The sequence below is a fragment of the Oreochromis aureus genome, linkage group 13, assembly GCF_013358895.1.
Source record: "Oreochromis aureus strain Israel breed Guangdong linkage group 13, ZZ_aureus, whole genome shotgun sequence".
In the NCBI taxonomy this organism is placed as follows: Eukaryota; Metazoa; Chordata; class Actinopteri; order Cichliformes; family Cichlidae; genus Oreochromis; species Oreochromis aureus.
In genome coordinates, this window is record NC_052954.1 from 11762038 (window position 1) to 11779162 (window position 17125).

Sequence of the window (17125 nt, forward strand, 5' to 3'; positions counted from 1 at the left end):
TTTCCTTTTTTTTTCTTCTTTCTTTCTTTTTCTTTTTTTTTTTTTTTTTATAGATATGATGAGTGGATCAAAGCAGACAAGATTGTGCGACCCGCCAATAAGAATGTACCAAAAATAAAGCACCGTAAAAAAATAAAGGTATGACTTTGGACAGCCGGTGACTTTTATTAAGTCTTAAAATCCCGGTTTGGTGTGGTGAAGTGAAAGGCTGACTGACTTATGTTGACTTCTGGCAGAAAATGCAAGACAATTTGGAGCGGCTCGATGACAGGGAGGTCCTCGGCCCTTCGTCCAACGCTAACCGCGTCCCGCGCTCCAAGTGTGGCCTGAGCCAGGACGTCTTTTCCAAGATGGACGAGGGTGAGGACAAAGGGCCTCAGCAGTCTCCAGTCAAGGCTATAGAAATTACTTCTATCCTCAATGGCCTGCAAGGTAGCAACACTCATTAGCCTGTAGTGGTCATGCACACTTGCAGCAGATTAGGACCGCGTCACTCTGATGTGTGTTGTTTTGTCTGTTTAACGACCTAATGTAGCTTTGTTCTGTTTACTTCAGCCTCCGAGGTGTCCACAGATGAAAGTGAGCATGAAGCTGAGGAGGGAGAGCATAACGAAGAGGATCAGCCAGGGGGCCGTCTCAGAAAAGGCCAACCAGAGCCACCGCAAATACCAGAGCGCTGGGAGGGCGGAGCCCCGTCCGAAGGGTCCAAACCCTGTCCTGTCACGGGAAAGACCCAGGACACTGTCAGTGTGGAGAGCCCAGACGCCGGAAAGCGCAGAAGCCAACCGGAGTTGGAGGGAGAGGCGAGCACGAGGAAGAGGAAAGCTGACAGCGCAGCAGAGAGGACTCCAAAAGGTCAATCCAAAGCTAAGACCAGGAACACCAGGAGTGCTGAATGGCTATCTGCGGGCTCTCCGAGGAGAGTGGAGGAGAGAGCAGCCGCTCCTGGAGAGGAGAGGGGGGCCTCGTCTAGCAGCAGTTCAGATGATGAGGGCGCAGCTGTGGCTGAGGCCCAGCCCGAGGAAAGTGAGCGAAGCCGCCCCAAAACCAAGGGGTCACCGACCAAGAAGTACAACGGAATGAAGGAGAAAAGCAAAACCAGCAGACAAGGAGGCTTCTGGGAGATTCCCGAAAAGAGAGCCAAAGTTTCTGGGAATGTAGAGGAAAGGCCCGCCGTTCGCCCTAAAGGACAAAAAGACGTGTGGTCCAGCATCCAGGCCCAGTGGCCAAAGAAGACTCTCAAGGAGTTATTCTCTGACTCGGACACGGAGGCCGCAAACTCTCCTCCCCCACCGGTGTCCTCATGTATGGAAGAGCCGAGCGTCGAGCAGGACGCGAGAGCCGAGGATGACACCTCGCAGGAGCAGATGGAGACTGAGAAGCTCCGGGAGTTCCCGAGCAGCGGGAGCAACTCTGTACTCAACACGCCACCGACGACGCCAGAGTCCCCCTCGGGAGGAGGAGGCAGCGCCGTGGAAGAGTCTGGTCAAGCGCAGCCTTCCTCCCCGCCTCCATCCATACCCGCTGACTTGCCTTCAGAGCCAGTTTCGGACACTCTTCCCACAGGGCCCGTACAGGAGGAAGTGACGGGCGGGCGCAGCGAGACAGACAGCAGCACAGTGGAGGTGGAGAGTCTAGGAGGAGAGCTGCAGGATGAAGGGGCGAGTTCCCCCTCGAAGGTGTTCGACGTCAGCCTCTCGTGCAACAGCAGCAGCAGCAGCAGCCTCGAGCTGAGCAACAGCAGCCAGCAGGAGAGCGAGCAGAAGTCCAAAGGTACGAGCGGCAGCAAAAATCTATTTTAACAGGTTTATTTTTCAGTGACACAACTCATTATTTTTCTTCAGGATGGAATACTGAGAAACAGAGGCTGACTACTCATTTCACAGTCCGCCTATTCCCTCACCGTCTTCTCGCTGTTTTCTTTTGTAGCGTCTGCGAGTCAGAAGCGGCAGAAAGAATCACAGACTGGCGGCGCCTCAAAGAAACACAAGCCAAACCGCAAGAGCCTCGGTGTGCCTCCCAAAAAGAATAGGAAAACAGGTAAGAAGAGCTGTGGGTGGAACTGGTGACACCCACTAACGTTCTCATTTTCAGCGCCAGCACTGCTTTCATGTGTCTCCGTTTCATTTATTAACCCGTTTGCTGGCATCATGTAACAGATTCCAGGTAGGAGAGGAAATGAGGCGTTTCCTGTTCACTGCATTTTCTTTCTTTTTCCTCTTTTTCTTCAGCCAACAGCAGTGACAGCGAGGACCAGTCTGTTGTTGAGGGCACTGCCAAATCAACTGCCTCTAAAAACAACCCATCAGAGCTGAAGGCTGCCACTTCGCCCAAATGTCACGGGCGATCTCCCCCTTCGAGCCATAAATACCACAAGCAGGGTGACGCAGACCACGCACAGCACCGGGATAACCACGGAAGATCGCCGCGGGTGTACAAGTGGAGTTTCCAGATGTGTGAGTATCCAACCCATTTAGTTTATGCTTGTCAGCTCTTTAGTGCTTCCTGTGAACTTATCCTTTCATTTTGGGTCCTCTCAGCTGATCTGGAGAAGATGAACAGCCTGGAGAGGATCTCGTTTCTTCAGGAGAAACTTCAGGACATCAGGAATCACTACCTCTCCCTCAAGTCTGAGGTCGCCTCTATCGACAGACGACGAAAACGCATGAAGAAGAAGGAACGGGAAAGTGAGTCAGCTCTTTATCGCCTTTAGCTTTAATGGTTCACCATTAAAGCGAGAGGAGTAAAACAAGAAGTCACTGTGGCATTTTTAAATTTTTTTTTTTTTTAATCAGCTTAACCAATCACTGCTTCTGCTCCGCAGGCACAGTGGCCGCTTCCTCCTCATCATCATCCTCCTCCTCACCGTCCTCCAGCTCGCTCACAGCGGCAGTCATGCTGACGCTGGCAGACCCTCCGGTATCGTCCTCATCGTCCTCATCTCAGAACTCCGGGGTTTCAGTGGAGTGCAGGTGACAGGACGACCCAGCAAAGAGCCACACCGCACGAAGCACTTAACCAGCACCCTGGGGTCAGCGCCCCGATTCCCTTTCAACAGGATGAAAAAGTCGACCCACATACTGTAACTACGGGGCACAAAAACCAGACCAGAGACAAAAAAAACACGAAAAAACAAAACAAAACAGAAGAAACAAGCACTATTTTTTACTGACAACTGTTTTCTCGGCAAGCTAATGGCACTTAAGTGCACTTTTATGACGATTGTGTAGGGGTGGGGCGGGTGAAATTTGTCCAAAAAAACCAAACCCAACATATATACAGATTTGACTTTTGTGCTTTACTTAATTGAACATTTAAAAGAATTGTTTTTGCAAGCAATAATTGTTTCCATTTGATAAAGTTGTATTGCAAAGGGATGATTTCCAGTGAAGACCATCTGTCATCTGTCCTCGTAGCCCAACATGGCACTCGCCATGTTATTTCTGGAAATCTGGAAGAGAAACGCTGCCACATTGGCATTAAGAGCATAGGAAAGGTAACTTTGCTATGTTTCTCTCTGTCTCATTTAAAAAAAACAAAGAAAAATAAAAAGGAACTTCATGTGGATGGGGTTGCCCTCCCCATGTACAGGCAATCGCTCCTGTACATGGTCTGAATCAAGTAGGTGGTGATGGATGAGGTTTCAGAACCATCGTATGTCCGCTGATGGCCTCAGTGGATCATAAGGAATGATACTGTAGTGCCTTTTTTTTTTTTCTTGTTGTTGTTGTTCTCCGCGGGGGCACTTTGAGAAAAGGACAGCACTTTCTTTTCCTGATCCTCTTCTCAGATCAGAGCGTTAGCTGGAACAACGTGTCCCATATAAAAGACTGCAGAACGCTGTGAATGAGCGAGTGAGCGGGCGGTGAAGGGCTTGGCAGGTAATGACGGGATGTTATCAGTGTATTAGGATTATTACGGTAATTGTAAAAGCAGAGCTCCTGTGTTGGATCACCTGCAAATCTACTACTGAATACTCATCCACAGATTACTGTTGAGGTAACAGTATAAAATGTGCAATGATGGAGGTTGGCGAATGCAATGGATGCATTAAATCAGTTCATCAGCCTTTTTAAAAGCCCATCTGCTTTTTTTCATTATGTTTCCATCCTCCCATTTTTTTTTTTCAATCCCCCCCCACCTCAGTTGCATCAGCTTCACTGATGTTGATGTTGCATATCTGCAACTGGATCAAGTCAAAGGGGGGCCACAGGTGATATTTACGGCACATGCTCAGAACACACACAATCAAAGCCGAACCCCACGTTTTCAGTGTTTCCACCTACATGAAGTTATTTAATTAAGTACATTTTTTCTTCATTGAAATGATGCACACTTTATTGGCATGACATGCCTGCTTCTCACACTCATCCCTACCAAAAGAAAAGAAAAAAGAAAAAAAAAGTTTGGCTCTGTTTCTTGTACTATGACCAGAATAAAGGTAGAGATATTGTAAATGTGCATTTATATGATAAGGTGACGTACATGTATACATTTCTGATGACATCTCCAGTGTTTCCTTTGTATAGACCCCCCTACTGTATGATAACCGGAAGTTACATTTTGTTCGGCACTTGTATGTAACTGTATGCTTTTGTTATAATTTGTATATTGAGAAGTGTTTTGAGTCGAGCTATTTAATATCTTGCACTGTTAATAACATGTACTTTTCTGTACAGACAGTTTTATGGTTTTAACTGTAGTTTGAGTGTAAATATCTGAGGGTTGCAGCATGTTTCGTTTTTGTTTGTTTTTTTTGTCCTCTTTCTTGTCCTCTCAGTTTATTTGAGCTCATTTAATGTTGTTTTGTTCTCCCTTTCTCATCAGTTTTGAGTCTTTATCTAATTTCATGTTTGCTTTAGTTTTTATCCAGTTTTTCTTTGTGTCTTTTGTTTTTCTATAGCTTGTGCTTGTGAGAGAAGAATGGTGGTTTTCGGATGTGGCTGAACTATTTTCCAACCTGTACATGGCCTAAAGCTAAAGCTGTATGAACTTGTATACAGGAAAAAGTCTGTGTCATAGATCAACAGAAAGTAACGGAGCTTATTGAAAAATGCTCAATAGTATTTATTAGGCTCATCTGAGGATGGTCATTGTGTAATTTATTGTAAAAATGTAAGCAAAGCAGAAGCCTCTGTTTGAAATAAATGCCATAGTTTGTGAAGTACTTGGTGTGTCTCTTGCATCAGTGGTGGAAAGTAACTTTACTCAGACATGTCTCTGTTATTATATAATTCACTGATGACCAACTGTTATCACTTCTATCAAAGCAGAGGTTTTGGCAGTATCCCAGTCTGCAGCATTCAGCAGTATGTTAGCATAACAGCAACAAGGAAAGACATCATCATCAGCAATCATCTTAGGGAACCTGCCCATTGATTTGGGAAGCCTTATAAGGCAGTGTCCAAACAATATGAAGTCAATCGCTCTGCAGCTAGAAAGATAAAAACTACTAGAGTGGGTATCCCAGGAAATTTACCCCAAGTTTATGACAGCACAATTAGAAAAACACTGGACAAGTATCATGTGTTTTGTTGCCAGAGAAAGCCTTTCCTCCTCAAAAAGAACATGGCAGCACAGTGTTGGTTTAAAAATGTGCATCTGAACAAACCAGAAGACTTCTGGAACAATGCCCTCAGAGCAGACAAGACCAAAGTAGAGACATCAGGCCATAATACCCAGCACCATGTTTGTTATAAACCAAACTACACATCAGCACAAACTCCCTCATACTGATTGTCAAGCATGGTGGCTGGAGGGGTGATGATTTGGGCTTGTTTTGCAGCTACAGGACGTGGGCATGTTGCAGTTAGTCGACCACCAACACCTCTGTATACCAAAGTACTCTAGAGCCAAATGTGAGGCCATCTGTCCGACAGCTAAAGCTTGGCCAAAATTTGTTCATGCAACAGGACAATGATCCCAAATACAGAAGCAAATCTACAACAGAATAGCTTAAAAAAACAAAATGATGAATGCAGTGGAATGCTGCGGTGAGACGATAAGAGTTCTGTGCATAAATCAATGCCGGCAAACCTCAACCATCTGAAGCAACTTTATAAAAGAGAGTTATAAAGAGTTATAAAGAGTTATAAAAGTGAAAATTCCCCCACAAAGATGTGAGAAACTGATAAAGTCACACAGAGGTGGTTCTATTATAGGGGTGTGCTTAGTTTTTCCTCTTGGCCTAATTTTTGTTAAATAAATAAGAAATAAAAACTTTAAAAAAAAAAAATATCTGAGACGTAAAACCTTAGAACTTAAAGACTACATTTTTTTAACCATAAATATAAATACTTGTTTTTGTTACAGTTTGTATATAATTAGTTTTTTTAAATGCAGCATTTCAACTTTTTATCAATTTATATTAATATTATTATTATATTATGTATTTATAATATTTATATGTTAAATATTATTCTTCATCATTTTGATTTTCATTTAAAGCATGGCTGGGTAAAAGTGCTAAGGGGCGAAATGTGGGAAAACACATTATTCAACAGATTATAGCTTGCCATCACCAGTGTGTGAATGTGTGTGTGAATGGGTGGATGACTGGATATGTAAAGCGCTTTGGGGTCCTTAGGGACCAGTAAAGCGCTATATAAATACAGGCCATTTACCATTTTTTACCATTATTATTGGTAATTTAACTAGATTATACATTAATTTTGGTAAAGTACAGATTATTAACCAGATTAATGATGGTATTATTAAAGTTAATTAATTAAAAGCAACTAACCTTTGTGCGTTATTTATATTTGTCTTTGTTAATCAGCACAGGCAGTATATAAAATATTATACAGTCTATGGTTATTAGTGGATGTTTTATTTCCTTAGTTTGGGCTTGTTTGTTGCTAACTCAGCTGTTTTGAGGTAATTTTGGTCACATTTCCCGCCTTCATCTACGTCATCACTTACGTACTTCCTGGCACACTTCCGCAGCAGCGTGCTAGCTGCTAGTCAGCGGCGAGCGTGGCTGTTCATAAGTAGTTTGAGAAATGTTGAGCGGCAGGACGAGCGCGCTGGTCGCCGGGGTGTGTGGTGCCCTTTTCATCGCATACTGTGTTTACTTTGACAGGAAGCGGCGGAGTGACCCCCGTTTCAAGGAAAAGCTACGTGAGCGTAAGTGTGCAGGTCAACGGCGTAAACTTAGCATCGGTAGCACGTTAGCCTCCACGTGACCGCGAGGACGTTAAAAAAAAAAAACCCTCAAAGCTTCTGGAAACTAATCAAGACTGCGTATTTTCTCTAGTCTTTTAAGCTTAGAGTGTGGTAACATTTACTCTAATATTATGTCCCCCAGCTGCAGAAGAAGCAAAAGCATGCTACAAGTAACAGCTAGCAAACTTATTGCCTCGTGTTTTCCGTGTTGCACAACAGCAAACTAAACATGCAGTATGGTCTTAAAACCCACTTCTCTCTCTCACAGGTCGACGAAAGCAAAAGGTTTCCAGTGAGAAGACTGGGCTTACAAAGGTAGGACATGTAGAAAATAATCGATTCTTGTCTCATTTTGTTTTTAGTTGGAGCCTAAATTTGGTTTTTGTTTATTAAATTGACTTTGAAGCTGCCGAACTTGAAGGACGAAGAAGCTGTCCAGAAATTCTTCTTGGAGGAAATCCAGCTGGCAGAGGAGCTCCTTGCACAAGGTCAGCCACATGTTCATTCACAGAAAACACATGGAAGCTTGCCGCATGCGCAAGACGCACGCCACTCATATCACTGTAACTGTGGCTACACTGGTGCAGTGTGTCTGTACAAGGTTTTAAGCACTGATAAATTTTTAATATGCTTGTTTTGTTTTTTTATGTGGTCTGTTAACCTGCTTCTTCCCTAACTCAGGTGAATTTGACAAAGGTGTAGAACACCTGACCAATGCCATTGCAGTATGTGGTCAACCTCAGCAGCTACTTCAGGTGCTTCAGCAAACGCTGCCTGCTCCAGTCTTCCAAATGTTGCTCACCAGACTACCCAGCATCAGCCAGGTGAGAGTTACCTGCATCTCCTTGTTTTTGTTTTTTGTTTGTTTTGGGCTTTTTTTTGTTGTTGTTGTTGTTGTTGTTGTTGTTTAGCATCCTTGAAAACCCCCCAGCTGCCATTTGTGATTTCTGGGACAAGAAAGGGTGCAAGAATAAACCTTAGAATCATCCAAAGCTGAGAGCTGTGTGTCAGTAGCTCTCGGTTATTTCACCTCTAAGACAAAAATACTTAACGCCCCGTGTAACTGATTTGCCTTTCTGTAATGGGTAATCCCTGAAAGATATTTTCTTCCTCTCTTTCAGCGACTCATCGGCACTCAATCTTTAGCAGAAGATGACGTCGAATGAACGCATGTGTGTGAATGAGTTTGAGATGGAAATCAATGAGGGGAGGTTTTAGACACTGTCACTGCTGCACGGTTCAGTTGCTTGCGAATTCTGAGCTTCACTGGCCATCGGTTGAGATGAATTTCCCTCCATCAGAGCACTTTGAGGTGGACAAACGTCTGCCAGGTTACATTTATCGAAATGCATTCCTCCTTTCCAACATATCGGTTATTATGTAGCCATTTGTTTGTATTTAAAGCGCAACCCAACTGTGTAAACAGGAATGTAGACGGTTTGTTCTATTTGTGACTTGGACTGAAGTGAGTCTGTCTACTCTAAGCAGAACACTTGCTTGTGGTATAATGTTTATATAAATGATTTTGCTGGTTAATTAAAATGTACTTTTTAAAAAAAAAAAAAACATTCCAGTCTTTCACCTGGGTTTTTGTGTCTGTGTAATACTACAATAAAACATTATAATGTGTGTTGACTTTTTGATTGTCCACTTGCCAGTAGATGGCAGTAGCAATGCACAGGAAAACCTGAAGCATTTAGTTCTGAAATATGGAATAAGGGCACTTTCACTTTGGAAAGCTCGAGTGTTTTTGTTTTTTTCTCCCTCAAATAAAGGATGTGCAGGAATTGGGGACGAGTATGTTTGTATCAATAAATATTAATGAACATGGAGGGGAGTGAGCCAATGTATTGTAGTTATCCCACCCATATAGGTGCAAAACAAAAGATCTGTGAGTTACAGATATTAGTAATAAAACACAGATGCTGCTGAAATGAGGTTAAATTGCCATCAGAGTATTTGTTTCCAGCCAAAATGCTGAAACCTGATCTTGTGCGAGTCCAATGAGCCACAATGTCTTTATTGTGAATGGCTTTATTGTGTGTGCAGGAGTATAAAACTGGAGCAGCTTGTAGGGGAAGGGAGTGGGTCTGCTTGGATGTGTGTCTCTTGGAAGACAAATAGAGCTGTAATTATTTTTATCCCTCTCTGCAGCTGTTTTTATTTTTTTCTTTCTTTTTAAGGGCTCTGGCCAGAGCAGCCCAGGCCTCAAGTTTTGCCAGGAAACAAGAGTAGGGGAAAATAGTTTTTCAACATTAGGAATGAAAAATGAACAGCGGCCCAGAAATGTCGAGTGCAGACTAAATGGTAGACAGTGTTCCATTTTCCATGAACTCATGTGATCACTCTTCAGTCTTTTCTCCACCACTCCTGGTGTTTTGCCACTTGGTGGAAATGGAGAAGCCTGTCAGGGGCCTGCAGAGTCCACTGGCGCTAGGTGTGTGCGTGCAGAAGAAGTGACTCGTTGTTAATCTATCCTTTGGGGAGGCGGAGAAGAAAAATAACAGACTGTGTTGGAGGTCAAGCTGAAATCTGTGGTCTGCTGCTGGCAGATCGAGGCTAGAAGCAGGTTCAGACTTCTCCACGGAGCGTAACACTGGCCTGCCTCTCCTGTAAATAAACACTGCTGCTGGCCTTGTGCTCTGTCCCCTGCAGACTGGAAGGAGCTCAGGGGTCACTGAAGGATACCAGATAGGCCCTGCCTTCTCTGAAAGCATGCCAGCACAAAATAAACCCATTGAAACAGGCCCTGACACGAGGACAGACGCTGTTTGATTTAAGGATGACACAGCAAATCCAGTTTCGGGGCAGAAACCACACCCCGAGTGAAGAGTGGGATAATAATCTAATGAATGGAATGCTCGCTGTAATACTTTTAATATAACATCATTCTTTTAATTGCCTTGCTGCTCTATTTTCAGTCTGTATGAATGGGTTATGAGTCAGCTCTTTGTATCTGATGAAGCTGGCAGAGGGAAGGAGAAGAAAAATGAAGAAACTCCCTGTTGTTTTGCAGTAGGGGGCACTGTTGCTCCAGGCTGTATTTGCACACCTCTGTGGCGTTACACTGAACCGCAGACAGATTCACAGTTTGAGGACGACTGAATGGACAGAAGCTGAGAGCACAACAGTTCCAGTTGACAGCAATAACAATGGCTGTGCCTGCAGCACAGATACCCTGTGATTTTAAAAAATCCTTTTGTTGTTGTTGTTGTTTTGCTTTATTAATGTTTGCACTAGGGATGCACCGATACCGATACTGGTATCGGGTATCGGGGCCGATACTGTAAAATGTGTGCGTACTCGTACTCGTAAAAGTTAACCGATACCATGAACCGATACTATTGTAGCCCGAATTTGGGAGTAGATACTCATAATTCCCATGGACTTGAACGCCACGGTAACATAAGGTGTTCACAGTTATGTGATGTAACTGTACCCTGAATTTAATTTGCCCTGTAATATGTCACAAGGTAAATACAGGTAATTAGAGCAATCAAACTGTTATGTTAATCATAAAGTATTATTTTATGGTATGTAACTCTGAAGGGAGTTAAAATATTGTTCAGAGTTCTAATTTTCTGGAGGCCCGTGAAGGTAGCATAAAACGGGACCTGTGTATCTGTTGGAATGGAGGAGGAGAAGAGAATGGCATGGAGAGATGCACGAGGTTAGCTGAACCAAAGTGAGAGACTCGGCTAGTTTTACTGAGGTTAACTAGCACAAAAGAGTGTGTAACTAGAAAGCTAACCGTGTGGGAGCTTCGCAACAGAGTGTGGGTGAAGTGACTTTTTGTTTCAACGGTCGCACCACCGTGGAAAACTGTGTTTCCAGCTACGATCGCCGAGGCTAAAGGCTAGCCCGGACTGCTTGGCTGCACCACGGAGGCAGCCGCTATGGACTGTCGGAGAGCTGGACAGTGACGGGCTAACGTGCTGTAGCAGAGACAGCAACGGGTCCGCAGGGAGTGGATTTAGTGTGGGACTGGTGAACGGCGACCTACCGAGCAACGGAACTGTAAGTCAGACTTTTGTGCTCTTACTGGGGAGAAGAGGATTTTTCTCCATCGTCCAGCGTGAGCAGCAAACAGGCCTGCAACAAGTGTGAATGTGAGTGTGTGTGGGGCCCATGTGTGAATATTGTATGTTTAGTGGATTTATATAACGTGTTTTGGAGTGTATATTAGTGAGTCACTTACCAAAAGGTGATAATATAAGTTGGGTTGTTTAATATAATTTGAAAGGGAATTATTTCATTTATACAGTGTATTTCATTTGGTTAAGGAATTGGAATATCATTTGAGTTTAAAAAAGGGATGTGTTGTACAGTATCTGTCTCTGCCCTTACGTTCAGTAAACGTTTCGTTTGTGTTAAAGAGTTGTCTGGGGTCGTTTCTTTACTACTGGTTAAGTTTAACTTGTGTGTGGTAGAAGTATCGGATTTTGTACTCTGTATCGGCAAGTACTCAGATCCAAGTATCGGTATCGGATCGGTTTGAAAAAATTGGTATCGTTGCATCCCTAGTTTGCACGGTGACACATAAACATCGCGCCACCACAGGTAGAGAAAATAACCTCACGATCATGGCACAGGGAATGTTCAAAGCAGCCTGACTGCCATTGTAATTTGCTGGAAGTGTTGAACTGGGAATATTATAATCACTACAATAATCTGAACTCTGCAACTCATTAGTGGAAATCCTGTCAACAAATTATCCGCATCGCTAATGACCTTTGCTGTGTGTTATTGGAGTGTGTGAGTTTGAATGTCAAAGCCTGATTACTGCTTCTGTGTACCAAGTGCTATCTGACCGGTGGAGTTGTCTGGTTATGTAGGAGCAGCTGTGTTTGGGATTTTAAGGCAGCCAGAAATAACTCGGTTGTGTGTGGTTGCTATGGGAGCTTCACGTAGACTCTCGGTTGAACCGGTCTGCATTTGAGATCCTCTGAGTGTTGGCTTCTGAGCAGTGAGGGGGGTATTTGCTGCCTGTAGCTTGCTGATCGGTGTCTGTTTGGTCAGCAGAGGCCCGGAGTCCTGCCGCGTGATGATGCTCGCAGTCCCACTGTCTGTGTCCTGCTGCTGCCGATGCCATGGCTGTGGTGCCGGGGGGGTGGGATAAGAAATGTCCCAGCTATTATAAAGCCCAGTGCCCTCACTTTGTGCGCGCAGCACCAACACGGTATATGAAATACCCGCCACCTTTTTTTCTTCTCTTTGTCAGTCACCAGCGAGGGGAAAAGAAGACGGAGAAAAAAATTTCCAAGGCACGTCCTAAAAATAAAGCAGCACTGTCTGCGCTCAGAGTATTAACTTCCACACAGATGACCCATTTTTCCATCTCAAAGGGTCTGAGGATGGTTGGAAAGGAAAAAAAAGAGGGTGGGATGGGGAGGCAAGAGTGGAGCCAATCACGTGAATCTAAAGGAGGCTACAAATCCTGGCAGATTTCTCTTTCTCTGTGGGGTAATGCCTTGCTGTCATCTGTTTTTCCATTACTCTGCTGCTAGTAATTGAACTTGTGCTGCTGCTGTTGCTGCTAGCTGCTGCCAGGCAGGTTTTGTCCTCCATGTGTAGGCCTGCCTATTGAGCTCTGTTGTTTACATTCCCCATGAGTGGGAGCCAAAGGGTGTGGGTGCCCCCCTTTTCTCTCCCCCACTACCAACCACTCAACCATACTGACTGCTTCTCTCCCTCTCTCTCTCTCTTTCTCTTTGCTAATGTCAGCCCCCACCCTGCCTCCAGCCTCCAACCTATCTCCTGATCACTAAATCTCTGATAAGGCTGAAATTCAATAGCGCGGCTGTTGCCTGAGAGAAGTGAGTGCATCACATGACCTGTGAATTCCTGTTTACACTGAGCGGTTTTCATATTTCTGGTCTGATAACGCAAGGGCTGAAATTTTGTGATGAAGTGGAACAAAAGGGGATAATATCAAAAGAACGTGTCACTCAGCATCAGTTCTCACCCTGTCATTGGCGTTATCTGCACAATCTAGGCATGCAGTTAAGCTGCAAGGGGGGGAAAGACACACATACACACACACAAGCTGAACTGGAGGGTGAAGAAAGGGTTAACTAAGCAGACTGTGTGCACAGTTTTTTCTCCCCCCCACCTCCCTCTGATCTGCCTTCCTGTCTCACAAGCAGTGCAATGCAGAGGCTTTGAACATCATGAGAGTCAGACAGGCTTGTTTTGCATACTGTAAGTCTCCTGCATTGACTTGTAGCAAATCCTTGCCCTTGGGAGGCACGTCAGAGGGGATTAATGGGAGGGCCGGGGCCTCACAGAGTTTCCCATTGTCGCGGCTGTGCCCGCACTGTATTTTCATCCCGCAGAGTGAGAAAAGAGTGAGCAGGTGGGGAGGTGGTGGTGGGGTGTGTGCAGCTTGTGTGTGTGAGAAGGAGGGGGGAGGGGGGGTTATACAGTGGTGTTATTTCCCTCTGCCCTGATTTTTGGAGCTGAGCTGTAGGGAGGGGAGGACAGTGTAAATAATGTATTTGGAGCGGCGGGGTAGAGGGAGATGGAGCTTGACCGAGCTCAGAGCGGGTGGAGGGGGAGGGAAGGAAGGGTTGAGCGGCCATTCTGCTGCACAGGAAGCTTGGGGCTGGAAGAAGGGGAGGTGGAGGTGGAGGGGGAGGCAGAGGAGGAACTGTACGAGCTACAACAACAATGTTGCTGTGGTGGTGCTCTGGGGAATATGGGGCCTCCGCAAGAATGTGGCAATCCTCTACTTCCGCTCTGCTCTCTCACTTTTAGCAAGACAAACAGTTTGCTGCTGCAGACTGCCGCTAATGATGCAAAGTTAACAATAATGTAGGCGTAATCTTACAGCTGGTAGGAGTTTCTCACTAAGAGCAACGATTGCAAAATGACACTGGCCGACCTTCTACAAAGCACACACGCTAAAATTAAAATTTTAAAAAAAGATTTGAAAGGTGAGGTAAGGGACGCATTTTGCATTTCATGCTTATAAGCTCACCACAAAGACTGAAAACACAGAATCATGCAGCCTAACTATACAAAGCATGCACAAGCACCTCTAAACTGTTAAAACAGACAAGTTTGCAGGTTTTCTTTTACACTTCCAAGAAACTGCATTAAATGGCACACGTCTGACACATTTTTGCAGAGCACTGAGCTGTGGTGTCATTTTTCAAAAATACATACACGAACACGTCAACAGCCAAAAATAAGCTAAACCTGCAAAGTGACTAAAAGGCAGTTGCTGCTTTTTTTCTAACCTTTTATCATTCATGTTTACGTCCAAATAGCACCAACTTCACAGGCATTAGCTTTAAGCTATGAATGCAGGCACTGACAGTGATTGTTTGCATAAACACATTTTTATTTTTAAAAGCCTGCATGCTAGCTAGCCTCATCATACCTTATTTACAGAAGTGTAAAAATGACAAATAACCATTATTATGGGGGATGTGTGCTGGACTATCTCTAGTATTGTGTGTTCTCCACCTTGGTCTAACGTTTGCTAAGCTAAGCTAACCTACTTAAGATTGCAAAAAAAATCACTGGTTGCACGGTGATTGCATTGCGATGTGTCTCTTTCCGGTTTTCTGGTTATATTCCTATATAAAAACAATGCTTCTGAGCGCCTGTGTTATTTTGCACTTCAATTGCCCACATTCCTATTTGTGGAGAAATTTCAGCATTATTTTTTTCCGATCTATCTATCTCCGTCTTTGCGTGTTAGCAGGCAACCACGGTTAAATCGTCGCATGTAATTGCCAACTTGACCCCATTCAATCACAAACGGATTGCAGACTGATGCCATTCATTGCCGTTTTGTCGCCATCTTGATGCGTCAGAGTTACTTTGAAGATGACAGCCGACTGCGCAGTCGTAAACTCTCTTCAAAGCAATCATTTCAAAGACAAAGAGATTGCAAGTTCATTGCACACAGTGGCATTACTTTTGGTCGTGCCGCAGTCTCAAACCACTGTTTACCCTAGTTGGACTTTGGCATAAGCCGGAGGCTATAGCAGCTTAAATGGCGTACATGAGAGCAGTATTGGTCTGACTCCTTGCATGAACACAATCAAATGTATTTTTACCACCCTCTGTTCCACCACCAGCACCTCTTTATTTCTCTCCTTATCATTCTTCCCTCACTCTCCCTCGGCGTTCCCTCTCCCCTGTATCTCTCTCACACCTGCCATGTTCGGTGGCAACAATAAAAGGGACCTCAACCTTGAAAGATGATAGAGCAACTCCGACTACAATAACAAAAGAAGAAGAAGAAGAAAAAACCTACAAGTCACTTCTGCTCTCCTCTACACACGACGTAACCTTGGTGTAACTTTTGTATTTTATTATCTTTTCTTGGGCTCACACAGCTCTGTTGCTGTATCACCCTGTGCAGCTCGGCAGATACAACCCACTCGTTCACCCGAGAACTACAAAGTGGGTTTGACGCCTTGCATCTTGTGTAACCGTGGTCTTTGAAGACTTTGGCTTTGAGCTCTGTGTCTTATCAATTCCCTACGCAAAGCTAAATCTGAATCTGAGGCAAGCGCATAAGGGGGTAGCTTATCTGCCCCACTAATTTAATGTTATTCATTCATGCGCACTATATTTATGACATGCTGTGCATGTGCAACTAGTTTACATTTTTTCGTCATTTATGTAAGCATTGTGTGTGTGGAAGGGCGAATGCTTAGACGTGGCGGTACAGTAACTTATTAACTTTGCATGAGGGAAACAACTGGTTTCATTTTGTTGAATGCATCAAACAAAGGAGCACTTCATACATTAAAGGTGTAATTTATAATGTTTTGCTTGCAGAGTTTGTGCAAAAGAGTCGACACGAGATGACACGTTGGTTTGTAAAGCCTTGTTTTGAGCCGGTGTTAGCATCTTAGCGGCGGTCATATTGTTTTCCAGCACCAGAAATAACCACATTCGGATGAGAGGTTGGCGTTATCAGCTAATGCTACCAAGCTAGGTAAGGAATAATTAACATATGAATTATGAAAAACCATGTTATGTTATCAGGTTGGCTGTTTACATGGGAGTTTATGGGCATTGACTCACTTTTGTAAGAAGGCTCCAGTGGCCATTTGGGGAACTGCAGTTTGATTTTAGCCCAACAGGATGCCACTTAGTTTAGCGTGAAAGCTGTCACAGAGGACCTAGTCGTGGGTCCTTTTAGGGCACACTTTGAAGTCAACTCACATTTAAACCCAAGGGAAAGTGAAGCAAAGTAAAACAGATATCCGCCCAATTCCAGTCAATGGAGGAGCCGCACCGTAAAGTGAGTGGTACTTATCACAGCAAATTCCTGACTTATTTGTCATCTGGGGCCTCGGATTTGTCACATTGAATCTTCTTTTCTCAATGAATTGGGGAGGGAGATTACAGGCTCATAGTCGGTGAGATAATGACGGCTTTGACTCTCAAATGAAAGTCCTCAAGAGGATGCTGTGGAGAATATTTCATTCCCACGGTGCCACCGAAGCTCGCTCTCTGCGCCCATCTGGAAATAAGATTTATTTCCCGGTCAGCCTCAGAATTATTCGGTGAACCCAAGCTGCAGAGCCACACCGCTCTTTCCCATCTTTCAACCCTCACTCCGCATGCAAATCATCACATGGCACGTAAATGACTGGACAGTTCACTTACTTTTCCTCCTTTTGACTGATTCTCAGATTTAGTTCCTCTCCAGCAAACAAGGTTCATTTATTTTTGCATGATGCATTGATGCATTAATGTCACGTAGAGCACATGAATATCCCCATTTGACCCATTTTAGCTAAAACCTTGTTTTCCCCTCTTGTTTGTTTGGCAGCTACTGTGAGGATTTGATATTGCTGCCTAACACATTAGCAACTTGTTAGTTTCCAAACCTGGTTTCATTAACATATAAAAGGCTTGTTTTTTTAGGGGGAAATATCCTTATCTCATTGAGGTGCTTCTCCCCATAAATTATTCCACAAACTAGGCTGCC

At 44.2% G+C, this 17125-nt stretch overlaps 2 protein-coding genes and 1 non-coding gene across 4 annotated transcripts in view; all 3 read left to right on the plus strand.

The window, feature by feature from the left end:
• arid4b (AT-rich interaction domain 4B) overlaps positions 1–5167 on the plus strand; it is a 36629-nt gene extending 31462 nt beyond the window's left edge. For both annotated transcript variants that reach the window (XM_031737546.2, XM_031737547.2), the window contains 7 exons: positions 54–138; positions 237–432; positions 556–1773; positions 1930–2040; positions 2232–2456; positions 2541–2687; positions 2825–5167. In XM_031737546.2, the coding sequence (XP_031593406.1) occupies positions 54–138; positions 237–432; positions 556–1773; positions 1930–2040; positions 2232–2456; positions 2541–2687; positions 2825–2976 (2134 nt within the window). In that variant the 3' untranslated portion in view covers positions 2977–5167. The remainder of the gene's footprint in view (positions 1–53; positions 139–236; positions 433–555; positions 1774–1929; positions 2041–2231; positions 2457–2540; positions 2688–2824) is intronic.
• A 1750-nt stretch (positions 5168–6917) lies between these two features.
• tomm20a (translocase of outer mitochondrial membrane 20) lies at positions 6918–8793 on the plus strand. The gene is made up of 5 exons (XM_031737582.2): positions 6918–7125; positions 7433–7479; positions 7571–7652; positions 7846–7988; positions 8286–8793. The coding sequence occupies exons 1-5, from the start codon at positions 7002–7004 to the stop codon at positions 8328–8330; spliced, it is 441 nt and encodes a 146-aa protein (XP_031593442.1). The 5' UTR covers positions 6918–7001; the 3' UTR covers positions 8331–8793.
• Positions 8073–8209, plus strand: LOC116318615. Its single transcript, XR_004199331.1, has one exon. It is a non-coding gene; the product is annotated as a small nucleolar RNA SNORA14 (small nucleolar RNA).
• Positions 8794–17125: the final 8332 nt, after the last annotated feature.